The 14339-nt window shown below is 33.4% G+C and overlaps 1 protein-coding gene across 1 annotated transcript in view; it reads left to right on the top strand.

The window, feature by feature from the left end:
• Positions 1-1774: 1774 nt before the first annotated feature.
• Positions 1775-14339, top strand: part of LOC130894642 (GILT-like protein 1) — a 28490-nt gene continuing 15925 nt past the window's right edge. Inside the window, exon 1 of the mRNA XM_057801565.1 lies at positions 1775-2109. Coding sequence (XP_057657548.1) covers positions 2017-2109 — 93 coding nt within the window. The 5' untranslated portion in view covers positions 1775-2016. The remainder of the gene's footprint in view (positions 2110-14339) is intronic.

The following is a 14339-nucleotide window of genomic DNA, read 5'->3' on the forward strand; positions in this document are numbered from 1 at the left end:
ATCTCATTCAAAATGAATTAATTATTTGCATTTTTTATACATTCGTGGTCAAAAATAACGCACCACCCCGATTTCTGAAAATATTTTTTTGTTTAATAAATTTAAATTAATATTGCTATTGTTTAACTTCTTTTCAATCATTTTGACGCAATAATAAGAAATTTGTAGTAATTTAGAGTGATTTTTAATGAGTAAAAAAATAAAAATAAAAACGCTAGTAGCGTGTATTTTCGCCTCTGGATGTAATTGTTGCTAACATTCTCCTGGATATGCTTTCAATTAGGTGCTGTATCACTTCTTGAGATATGTTCTTCCATTCCTCTAATGCCGCTTGCTCAAGCACATTTAAATTTTGAGGAAATGGATTTCGACGACGAATGCGGCGCTTTAAAATATCCCAGACATGCTCGATAGGATTCATATCTGGATCTCTTGGTGGTTTAGGTAATTCAGAACATCTGCCGCAACGTGTGTTCTTGCATTATCATGCATTTAACGAAAATCATCACCAATAAATAGCCCAAACGGAACGACGTGATTTTCAAGAATGTCAGCTATGTATCTTGCTGCGTTAAGGGCGTGTCTAGGAAAAGACACTAATTCTGTGCGGAAATTAAAACAAATTCCTTCTCAAAACATGATAGACCCTCCTTGGAACGGCTCCCTGGGAATGATACAAGAGTGCGCAAATCTTTCTCCTCGCCGTCTTCGGATTTGATTACGTCCATCTGGATCTCTTAGACTAATTCTTGTCTAGTAGTAGTAGATAGTAATAAATAGTAAAATAATAGTAAATAAAACTTGGCACCAATTTTCTAAATTCTGGCCTAGAGAGCTATTCTGCTGTATAGACCAGCAAGGTGTGATCTATCAGAGATATTTACATTTCTCGTAAAAGGCTGTTGAGCTCGACACTTGTCATTGACCGATTTCTTAATGAATTTAATTGCAAAAAACGGTCATCTCGAGGAGTTAAAACTGAAGGACGTCCTCGTCCAGACCTTCTAGAATGTGAATCGGTCTCTCGAAATCTTTGCATCAATCTGCCAATGGTTGTGTGGTGTACGCCAAACAGATTTGTCACTACACGATAAATTTGTCCATTTGTCCATCTAACTCGGCTATTTTCTTAGCTTCGCGTTCCCTTAACTGTCTAGCTCTATTCATTTTTTGTTTAACTAGTCTCGACTTTAACACACCTTGATTGACATAAACGACTGCTGTCCTCAAGTTGGTACAACAATAGAATGAAAGAAACATTAAAATATGCATAAAATTAGAATTTTAAAAAACCACAAAAACAGTTATTTGCTGATAAGAAATTTTACTACATTTTATCGCTAACATTTAAAATACTTTAACTTTCTGTAATAGAAAAAAAAAAGAAACCCAAAAGATTAACATTTTAGGTTTTGCTATTGAAATAAAAGGTGGTGCGTTATTTATGGCCACGAGTTTATATTTGTCTTAAATTTATTCATCTCAACAAAATCAAAGTTCTTAGTAAATTTTATTGGAAATTTTGAATTTATGACACAATAAATGTTGAAACTTGAAATTATTTTTTCTACAGTAAAATGATATCCCAAATAATTTTTTCTAAAAACTTTGGTCTTATTTGTCAATTTACAATAAACCGGGTACAAATTTTGTTGTTGAAATTTTAGTTAATTATTTTTTAAAATAAGCCATGAACGTGTACCTAGTTAATTATAAGTGATATCTTTATCTTAAATGCAACACGCCGATAAAGTCCTCCACGGTAGAAACAAGCATTCCCATCAACCCGCTTAACGTTACGCTTATGCAAAAGGTTAGTATGCCTCTCTCTCCCAATCACCAACCATCGTCCCTCTAGTCCTCCATCTAGCACAATACTCACTGTACCGTGACACGAATTTGTCTCGAGCGAGAGTAGTCGATCGGTCGTCTGTACTTAGAGCGCTGTCATTTTAATCAGTAACAATTTTACATTGCTTTGGGTGTTAACCGAAATCACTATTTTTGTGAAATAAAATGAAATCTGAAATGTGGTTACTTTTTGTATTTATTGTTACGGTTTCGGCGCACAGTCAACACGATCATCATGATAACCATCAGGACCATTTGGTGAGTAGTAGAATTATATTTTATAGGTATATAATTTTTAAAATCTGGGTTAACATTGCGGGGTGAAAGTCTACGAGATGAGGAAGAATTTGAGATCTAGAAACCTAGTTAAAGATTTATTTTGCGGAAAAAGATAGCAATGCCAGTTGCAACATACCGTAAAATCATTGATAAAATTAAATATTTATGCAGGGATGGGTTATGGACTTCGCATTGCAGTTTAATATTAGTTTTTTCTTTTATAACGAATCGTGAATAATTACGAGGGTTGCTACTTACGTTTTGAGATAGACAAATAAAAATAATGATTTATAATTGGATGTGGCTTTATTGTTTTTCAAAATATTCTCTTTTAAGATCAATCAATTCCATTCCGATTGAGGCATCTTCAAAATATGTGATTTGAACGCATCAATTACTACCAAACAAGGACTGTACGTCGCATGGCCCATCAATTCGATGTTTTGACTATTCAAAAACGTTTTTTTAACTTATGTGTGAGAGCTCGAATTGTCATAGTACATGATGATTCGTCTTCTGGTGCAAAGCAAACAAATGCTGGTGTACCATTCAGAATTGATTGCTCTGCAGTGTAAACATGTACAGTTATTCCGAAAGAACAGGCGACCATTTGCTTCGAAGTATTTCGTGCGCGGAAAACTTTTGTTGGATTTGGATAGCCTTGAAAGACCCATACAGGAGATTGTTGTTTAGATTCATGATTTTTCACCTGTCATAATCTTATAGTCTTTTGAAACACCGCTATTCAATTTTTTCAACATTTCTTTGCACCAATCGTCACGAGCTTTTCTTGGAGCGATTGTCAATTTAATCGATATCCAACGGGAACAAATCTTTTTGACAGCCAAATGTTCATGTAATGAATGACTATATATGAATTTTCTTATTGGCTACGATCTTGTGAATGATGAAATTTAAATGCAACCCGCGAACGTCGAGTAGGTTGCACGTTGCAAGTATAATACGAGGGCTGCTTCTAATGTTTTGAGATATGGCATCACTGATGTGAATTTGTCAAATCTGACATTGCCATCATAAAATTAGACCATTTTAATTGTGAACGTACTCAGAACGTGTGGTCATGACTGCTATTCGAGTTATTTACAGATACTTGAATCAATCATCTTGGTCATGCATGGAATTAAATCGCGAATACGATGAAGAACCATCTCGAGCCACCATGTTTCACTAATTTTCGTGAAGGTCGGCCAAAATCGGCAGTTTTACCAGAAAACATCGATGGTGTGCATAAACTGACAATCGACTGTATGGGTCATTAAAGACGACCCAAATCCAACAAAAGTTGTTCGCGCACGAAGCACTTCGAAGGAAATGGTCGCCTGTGTTTTCGGAATGTCGCCAACCTTCCATTAGAGCAGCGTAGAACGGTCAATTCTAAATGGTATACCAGAATTTGTTCGCCAAAAGTGTTTTAAAAAATTAGGGAAAACAATGCGAGATCTCGTACATACGTTCAAATCACATGTTTTGGAGGTACCTCAATCGGAATGGAAAACATGCTTCGACAATTGGTTTAAACGCATGCAAAAGTGTATTGATCTTAATGGAGATTATTTTGAAACATAATAAATCCGTATCCAAATATAATATTTGTTTTTATTTGTCATAAAATCAGTAGCAATCCTCGTATCAAGTTAGATTCATTATCTTTACCTGATACTATATAGAAGCTTTTCATTCCCTGGCGTTTCAATTTGAAATAATGGCGTTCATTACAATCATACTGCATCGTTGTGAGTCATAACTTAACCACGCAACAAAAAATATATTAGCTTAAATTATTATTCTTTAAACTATGTAATCATAATATTTTTCAGTTTTTAATATTTTTGAGATCTCTACAGCACTGCAGCGCTTATGCATTAGCCGCCCCTGAAGGATGGCTGGTATAGTAATTCTCGACCTATCCCAAACGATGACGCGCTCTAATGAGCTCATTGGTTAAATGAGTTACGTAATGAGAGATATGTTTGTTATCCCTTGTAAAAATACAAATCTAACGTTCATTGAGCACTGAAAAAATTGTATATTACAAACGGTTTTAATAATATATTATCTGTGGAACAAATCTAAAAATATTTTACAAACTAAGGGGAAATAAATGTGTGTAACGGCCGTTTAAAATTCAACGTCAAATGAATAATGGGGTGTGTCAGGCAGCGCAATATCGTGACTCATTTAATGTTACTTGTTAGTTTAGAAAATTGAGCTTTGAATAGAATAGGTAAAGTTTGTTTATTCAGAGGTGGAGAAATTTAGACAAAATTTTTTTTTTCTTAATATTAAGGAAATTTTATGAATTCAAAGATAAGTATTTAAGTCTCCTACGATTGGCTGCGTAAATGACGTAATGTAAATTTCCAATTTTCATCTACTTTGTAATTCATGCAGTTTATATTTCGCAATCATTCGTCGAATGTTTTAAATTTGTAGATATCTGACTTTATAAATACCCAAAGAAAATAATTTCTTGTTAAGTCGCATGATATCTTTAGAGACGTCGCTATCTGTCTGTAAGTCACATATTGATGTTCTTTAATCACGTTGCGCATTGCATCAACGTATCTCGGAATAACAACCGATTTGGGCAGAATTTCTCGACATTTATCTATGACGGTTTCACGACCATGGTAAAATTCTGCAAATTAAAATTATTAACATTCTTCTCTGATGGTGCTTCATTATCAAAAGTTTGTAGAGGCGGTTCTATGCATTGTTATTGATTAAAACCTTTTTTAAAATAAAAAAAAATCATGCAACGTAAGACTTCGCGGATTATCCAATTTTACACAAACTTGCTTCTTTTGAATATCCACTATCAACAATTTAATCAACTTTAAAATTGTCAGTGGCATCGAAATAACAAACATCAATGTTTGTTAGTAATATCTCGTATTAATATTTAGTGAGAAGAAAAAATTACTCATCATCTAAGCCGAGGAAGATCCATCGTACACTAATTACTTGACGTTTTTTGCCACAATGATTTTGTAATGAAATTATAAATCAAAATTACGAGAATTGACATTAAGTTTAGTTCTATCCCACGTTGATAAGAAAAGCTATTACATGAGGTCTGGCGAGATTGGTTACGAAAAAGTGTTTTATTATAAAAATCTGGTGAGTACGGCAGGTGTTCGAGCACTGGAGTGAGCTTATTGGCTAAATACTGCCTCACTGATAGCTCATTATGGGCAGGTGCCTTGTCCTGGTGCAAAATCTACGAGTTGTTCTTCCACAACGAACTCGTTCTCGCAGTGTTGCCAAAACTGACAAATAGTAAGTCTGACAGTCTCACCCTCTGGAACTCATTCAGTCGTCACGATACTGTTAATGTCGAAAAAAAAACGATTAACATTGCCTTGAATTTTGCTTTCTCTTTCGGTCTTCACTAAAGCGCTTACACCACTCAAAAACATGCGCACGATATAGAAAATTGTTTCCATAGACCTCTTGCTACAATTTATAGCACTCAGTTGGAGTTTTCTTTCAATTTAACGAGAAATTTGAGATTGATACGTTTTTCGTCACACATGGTTTTCGGCACTAGAAAAAAACACGTTCGTTTCAAACCGCTACTGCACAATTATTATAATAGTGACGGAAATGTGTTTTGAGACGTGCGTGGAGAAGATATCTAGATACCCAACGCACTACTCGTTTTTCCCCTACCCGTCTAGGGCGCCCTCTAAGCGCGCAGTCTACTTATTTAATAGATGGACCTCGTATACTTGATAATAAATGAATTTAGCTTTATTATGAATTATCATTCGTACCATATTTTTTATACCATTAGCCAATTAAACAATTTATACCTTTGCTTTCAATTTTTATTAATGACAATTCTATCTAATTCTAATTTTACTAGATTTGTTTTGCGAAAAATCGTTGCATAAGGAATTGTGTTATTTTACTAATCTGCCCCTTCAATCCCCTAAAGGTAATAACTACATCTAAAAATATAGAAAACTTTTTATACTGAATTTAAAAGAAGTCTCGATTCTTCATTAACCAATATAACTGATTTTTCGACATGGATTCTTAAGAAAATGACTTTTTACGAGGGCTGATCCTACTGACCTATTTATAAATCAAAATAATTACACAGGCCTGTTGAATTTTTTTGATGTGATTTTAGATGGTTAAGCTCAGTTTTTATATAAAAATAACTAATCAAAAACTTATTTATTTAAAAGAAAAAAACTAAAAATACAAAAAAATCTCATAACATCAAAATTTATGTAGTTTAGAACAGATTTTCGGAAATTTGATTTATTATGTCTATTCTTTATCAATATTGCGACTGCCAAGAAGACGTTTTATTTCATCATTATTAATAAAATTTATATTTTAATGTCATATGTCTTTTGGTTCAGTCTACTTTTGAGTTTTGATTAGTGAACAAGTAAAATTTATTTTTTATCAATAGTAGCTAGTTTAGATTTGTGAATGTTATTTTATAAAGATAATTGCTTGAAAACATGACTAACTGGTGTTGCAGAAATAGCATGCTCCACTACAGCCTGCTAAACCTCCTTATAGTAAAGAGGGGGCATTTAGCAGCGCTCACAGATTAAATCAGACAGAAAAAGTCGAAAATTCGACAGAGAAATCAAGAATCGATATAGTTAGAAAGTAGTGGAAAACCAGTGAAGCAAATGCATAGAATGATGATATCCCATTTAAAGTGGTAATCAGTGAGTGCCAATCATAAGACAATAAAGATTTTCGGCCAGCTCGAAATGCATTTCTCTATTATACCGATGGTTCTGATTGGGCAGATTTGGACCAAAATTCCTCCTTTAAATTTCACTAGAAAAATAACTCACTATCTTTTAAGTAGAGTTGTTAACAATAAATATATTTGTTTTGAAGCATTCTTATGTTTTCTTTTCGATAGCAAAGCGATCTTGAAGGCACTAAAGGCTATTGAGTGCACGTCCAACTAGCGAGGGAGTGTACACAAACTCTAAAAGCATTAGTAAACAAAAACGAAGTAACATAATGTGAATACTAGGGTATACCAGGTAATAAGAAAGCAGGCAGCATTGCCAAAAAGCGAGCAAATTTTCATATTTTCTAGAAGTACCCTAGCGAAATGGCAGATCAACAACAAACTGAATGGATGGCAAAAGTATCATATGGAAATTAAGAAAGATTATACTCGAAGGAGTAGTGCTAACACCTTGGAAAGTGAGAAAAAAATTTCTCCTTTGAGAGGCAGAACAATGAGATGCAGAGAAACGCACAAAATAACTTTTAAGGTATAGTTGAAGGGCGGCTGGAAAGTCAAATCGACTCCATAAACAATCTACAAGATTATTTTTGTCAATTGACTATGAAACTACGCAAAAAATCATTTGTTTGGCCCATGGAATTGCCAAGTTCTCTATAAATTTTAGAAGCTATGCCGTTACGTTTTATGAACAGTGGGTATATTAATTAAAAAAATATTTTCGAATGGCTTTATGAAACTCAATTAAGTATTTAACAGTTAGTTACGATGTTTAATTTCCTGTAGATTAATGGTGTGTTAGAATATTTGTAACCTTGTATTGTAATCAAATGTTACATAATGTTTTCTTCGAATCCTAATGGCAAACTGAATTCCTATACATAGTTATGAATGCAAAATAATTGCAGTTCAAATCTGAACGAATTATATCAATTAGACAGCTAGTTAAACCAATTATTCCCCTTTTTTCATTATATTAAGTACGTTTCTAGAAAATAGAAAATAATAAAGAAATATATAAATGAAAGTTCTTAGGTAATATCCGCATTGATGGATTTGAAATCAGCCAGTATTCATTAATTTTTACTTTAGCTTACTGAAATGTTAGTTAATAGAAGTAGGCACGATTTGGAAAGTCTGTTTTCAAGCCATCTAAATCTCAATTCAAATAAGGGAGAATTCTATGAGTCAATTATAACAATCATCTTTATCTTTTCTTTATCAATTACTGTAAGTATTTAGTATTTTCCTTCATTTTGTTACCAAAAACTTGATAAAAATATATCTAGCAACAATGTAGTTCCTTATTAGTCTATTTATCATTGCCTTTCCTAACAAGTTTTCACGTCAAGCTCCATTTTAATTTCCTCATTTTTCAAATGGCATCCTTCAGGGAAACTCGGCTTAGGTAGAATTCTTTTAGCGTTATTACAAAATACCTAATCATTCTCTTTAGTGAAGTAACTCATGAAGTCTTGTCGTTTACTAAAATACAAGACCCACATATTTTCTCTCAATAAATTCCATTACTCTAATCTTGCCCCGAATTTGGGATTCCCCAATCCCGAACGAGATCATTTAAATCAGATTGAGTCCCTCGATAAAATTGGAGTAACAGAGGAGGTACTCGAATGATTAGCTTCCTGATAGGTATTTTAATTATAAACTGTTCTGTCGATGTTAAAAAACGCTGGAAGTATAACTGCGAGGTACTGGTTTTTATGCAGAAGAAAATTTCAATTATGTAATTATATGTTTATCTTTTTCATAAATCTCTTTGACGGAGTCATACAAACAAAACAATCCATTGATGGTTCTGAGAATCCATCCAAATCATAAGCGTTGAAAATGACTTCCTTTAAGCTAAACTCTTGATTTAACAACAGTCGTAACATAATTTTGGGAGCTAATTGTCTCTAAAATTGATCGAAATACCAATATAACATCAATTATGATTTTAACCATACTAATCAATGTGTTTTTTGGAATTTCACGTGCTTCCATTTTGCTCCATATATTCATATATTAATTGATACATGCAACGAAAACACCCAAAACTGTAGACAGCTATACATCATCACCACCAATACCGATACTGAAAACATTTTGGAGTGGGGTGGAAGCAATCTGATTGAATTTAATGCAGCAACCACCAAGCCTGTTGTTCTTTCAAACAAGGCTAGTGATTCGACATATAATATCACCCGCAAATTCGCTTGATGGTATGGAGGTTGGAAGCAATATGTCTTGGCATATCCAGGTGGTCGAATTAGTTAAAGGAGTCCCCTTTAAGACCAAAAAGCTATATACTTCGCAATAGCTTCTAATCCTCTACAAGATTGGAGCATTATTCGCATTATGATGCTCGAATCCCAAGCATACACTTAGGATACTCGACTCAATAAAGAAGTTAGAAATTTTACTTATAGGTATCCTAGAGTTGTTCAGAAACTTGCTGACCTGGTTCTGTTTTACTAATACTAGGGCAGATGTTCTTCCGAGCTGTCCAGCATAATCCCACCTAGAGCAGAATTTGCATAACCTATTCCACAAGCAGACGTGGCTCATGAATACCGAGCTTGCCTGCAGACGTCAATTTATCGGGACTTATAACAATCACTTTATAACTTTATATCTGAGTGCCACGCGGTTACAACGGGAACTGCGGAAGTGAGTGCATTAGTGTAATATTATCATCAATCGAAACCGTTCTCTCTATTTCTAGGAAGTAAGTCGTTTTGTGTGGAAACATTTCGATACAGACTGATTAAACTAGTTCTAGTACGAGAATAACTCAGAACAAATACAGATTTTGCTTAATAGAAAAAACTAATTGAAAAAATATATACGGAATAGCCAATCATAGGAGGCAAATCTAGTTTCAGCATGTTAGGCTCTTCACATTTATAATATTTTTATTTAAAGGAGAATTCAGTTGCAAAACAGTTTAATTAGGAATCAAACTTCCGGGTTCTACCCCACAAGTCTTTTTTCTATATTTTCCTACTGTTTACATATCGTTGTACTTACAAGCAGATTGTGAATTAATTTGGAAAATAAAAAAAATATATATCGTAGAATACGTTTTTATACCGATGGTATATCGCACATTAATAATTAATAACAAGGTCAAACCATTTCACTCTATAACCGTCCTAACCTCTCAATTCTTACAAGAATTATCGATTATCTCTGCCAGGTAAAGTAATCCGATAATAGCCTCGAATTTAGCTACCTTTGTGACTTCACGTCTCTAACTTATAGAAAGAGGTTGGGAAGCTAGCTGGAGGCTCTGTTCTCTGTTGTGAAACACAGAAACTTGGTAGGCCAAAATATATTCTACTAGATTTAATGCGCCCGATGAAAGTTTTAAAAAATCCGTTCAGGTTGCCTTTTATATTTCTGATCACGACTTGACGCTTTAAATTTACAACTGCTTGTTTTTCATGCACAGGAGTCTTTGAAATGAGAATAAAAAAACATTTAGACTGGTGGAAACTTTTAAAAATTTTCTTTAGTGCTCTAAATGACTGGAGTAGGAGTCATTGAAGAACAATTTGCGTTTTTTCGTAAGAACTATGATTAAAAGTAAAAAGAAAAATTGACACCTGTATCGGGATTTTTGTATCTTACTGTTTATTCTACTAATAACGAATGTTTGAGTTACTGTTACTGTTTTCTACACAAACACATCCTGGTCGTGTATTATAGTTTTTATTTGAATACCAAACAATTCACATGTTTTTGTAAAGTTACCATAATTGCTAGTTTTAACTATTCGTTTGTGTGTAACAGAGGAGTTTGACCCAGATGCGACCGAACAACGGTTCATTTTAAACGTAAAACCAGCACGATAAAATCTTCACACGAAAAAAAATAGTCGTGTTTAAAAAAATTGAGGTACCAGTTCTCATCCTATATCAAGAATGTTTGGTTCAATGATTTTAAAATGATGGTCGTTACGGTAGTCGACCACATGAAATGCTGTAATTTTTTTTTTGTTGCAAAAACGTGTAAATTGGTAGATAAAAATTTATATATAATATTATTATTATTGTATTATTGTATTATAATAACAAAATTATTCGATAAATAGGAATAGAATCTTGAATTCACATATAGATCAAAAAGTGGAACACCAAAATTTCAGTATGGAACGTTTATTCGAGAATTTATGAATCTGTAATAATCGCAATATGGTATAGCTCTTGCAAATCAATTGCAGACAGTTATGCGTGGAACAATCAAATTTCATAAATACGTACGGCACTCGTACCAAATTAAGAAATGAAAAATAATGTTTACTCCCCGTATAAAATTCGGTAAACATATAATAAACCGTCAGACCACATGGACTTGATGAATGTGTGTCAAAATTCATCATCTCCACTTTTTACCAATGAAAACATCGACTGCCAGGAAGTCTGCGATAAGCAATGACAGCGCTAGGTGAGATTCATTTATTTCATAGACCATGGGCGAATGAAAACAATGAAATTGCACAGTGTAGTGAGAATAAACACAGTAACATAGTAAAACTTATATCAGTTGACAAAGCTACTCAAGATTTTATACGTAGGACAATTTATAGTTTATATAAGGAGAACAGAGCGGTGACTATCTCGGTTCTTCTGCGTGGGACACCCTGTATATTCGGCTATAGACTTTCGATACTGTTCCTCGGAAATTATCATCGCGTAAGGTCTAACAATTGCATCAAGCTGAGTGGAAACAAGCTTTCATGGAGTTCGTAATGTTACATTTTATGAATAAGAAGGTGAGAAAAAGGAACATATTATTTCTGTAAACGCCGAGATAGATGACATATACATATGCTCAGCCCTAGCAATGTCGGAAACACTATAGTTTTTTTCGGTCACGGCGCGTATTTTTGATCTAACTGTATACATGGGTTTATGTTTCATAGTCAAATCGATTCCTCTTGCGAGTATTTTAGAATACAATTTGATTTCGATCATTTTTTATCAAACACTTTCTTCTCTTTCAACAGTTTACTTGTCGAGATATCATCATAGACCTTCCCACAATCAATAAGTGCTGTAAGTATCCCCAAAAAACAAGAGCTTGAGTTTTGAGATAGATATGGCAACACTGATGTGAATCTGTCAAATCTAATAATGTCATTATAAACTTTGAGATTTTTAATGGTGAACGTATTCAGAACGTGTTGTCACACGAATGTTATTTGAGTTGTTTACAGATACTTGAAACATTCGTCTTGATCAAAAAAATGGAATTTGATCGCGAGCAATTTCGTGCGATGATTTTCTATAACTTTCGACGTGGATTAAACTAACTGTAGTTTGCCTATCAACTAGCTTGGACTTGGTGATGAAGCACCATTTAGAGTTATCGCGTTTAGCTGGTTTTCCTAATTTAATCGTGGTCGCTCTTCCCTACAGGATGAATTTCGTAAAGGTTGTCCAAAATCAGTTGTTGTGCCAGAAAACATAGATCCTGTACCTAAACTAATATTGCAAAATTTGCAACATACCGAGCGATTGAGGCATACTTGATTCCACCATACATTCAATATTGCATGAACATGAGGCTGTCAAAAAGATTTGTTCGCGTTGGATACCGCATAATTTGACAATCGCTAAGAAAAACTCGTGTTGATTGGTGTGACAAATCATGGATCTATGCATATGAACCCGAAACTAAACAACAATCCACTGTATGGGTCTTCCAAGACGAACCAAATCAACAAAAGTTGTTCTCGCAAGAATCACTTCGTAGTAAATAGTCGCCTGTTTTTTCGAAATAACTTAACATATCACTACCGTTTCATTAATGCGAATTCTCACTCATCAGTTCATATAAATGCGTTTGTTATCAGACAAAACATCGAATTAGTGGGTTTTCTGCCGTACAGTTTTTGTTTGGAACCCTATGATTTCTTATTCCCCCAGATTAAAAATTAATTGCGAGGGCAACGTTGATGTGTTCAAATTAAATATGGGGATACCTCAATCGGTATGGAAAAAATGCTTCGACAATTGGTTCAAACGCATGCAAAAGTGTATTGATCTTAATATTTTTAAAAACATTAAAGCTATATCCAATTATAAATATTCGTTTTTATTTGTCAATCTGCCAACTTATGAAGTAACCCTTGTATCTGCTTTTCTATTTGGTATCTTCGTATAATAGTTTTTCCATTGAATTTAGCTTCATAGTAGTTCTTTTAGCAATTCGTATATTGTTGATGTATTTTCGTAAAATACAATATTGAGAAAGATTATTCGACTTAATCTGCTCAAGTAGTAAATTTAAAATCATTATCACTCAACATTTTAGGTCAAATTGAAATTCTTGCTTAATTTATTGTACGATGAAAGAACGTGCGTCGTATATTAATCCACTTTACTACTATTGTCTATTAATTAATTCACATTTCAAATATTCTCAAATGGAATTTAGAAGGAACAATTTATATTCGTTTCTCATTACTAAGAACTGAGCATGTTTATTATTTACATAATATTTAATTGCAGATATCTATGCGAGAAAATATTTGTTCCCTGAACACTCAGATACATGGAAAAAACAAATGTTGTAGTACCATTTCAGTGATTACTTTAGTAATGATATTTCATTATTTGTTATAACCATAGATACCTTTTGTGGCTAAATTATCTTAATTGTAGGTTTTATTTTGATTGAAAATTTTTAAAACAGTTAAAAAAATGACGTTTTGACTTGAAATCAAGAAAATTTAGCAACAAAAACATATGAAAGGATCTAAGGAATAAGAAACTGAAGAAGTCGTAGATACTTATTGCTAGTTAATTGAAACGTTGACTGTCATGAGAATCGCCACAAGTTACGCAGGAAAAGTAGTTAATTCTCATGAATGCTTACCTTTAAAAGGATGATCGTGTGCTTCCCAGATCAATATAACGTCCAGGTAATCAATCCAAAACATTTCGCTGTGGGAACTAAAAATTGTTTATGTATGGTTCTCCTAGACTGAAATTTATTTGTAATTAAATTTCTAATAAAGAAATAATATGAAAATATTAATCACGTACAAAAACAAGTAACAAATAAAGAAAATTCAAATATAAAAAATTGTAATCATGTCCTACATCAGTGGACTGCAAAAAAAGCAATGTAAATAATAGTTTTCTGAGTATTCTACACAACGATCTCTTGATTGAGTAGCCTAGGATAACCTATGTTTTCCCTCAGTTTTTGCAAGTTTCTTTTTAGTACCCACATCTTCTAAAATATGTTGGGTATGCGGTTGTTGTGTCGAGTTGTGGTAAATGTCCAATTTTGTTAGCTCTGTAATTAGATCTTTGAATTTCGTTATTGGCGTCTTCTGGTTTGCAAATTCTTGGTGCCAAATGTAAGCAGCACCCAAAATAGCTATTTTACCTCTCTACGTAAAGAAGTTTTGTATGTTTTCATTTGGTCCATTATATCA

The sequence above is a fragment of the Diorhabda carinulata genome, chromosome 5 (assembly GCF_026250575.1).
Source record: "Diorhabda carinulata isolate Delta chromosome 5, icDioCari1.1, whole genome shotgun sequence".
NCBI lineage: Eukaryota > Metazoa > Arthropoda > Insecta > Coleoptera > Chrysomelidae > Diorhabda > Diorhabda carinulata.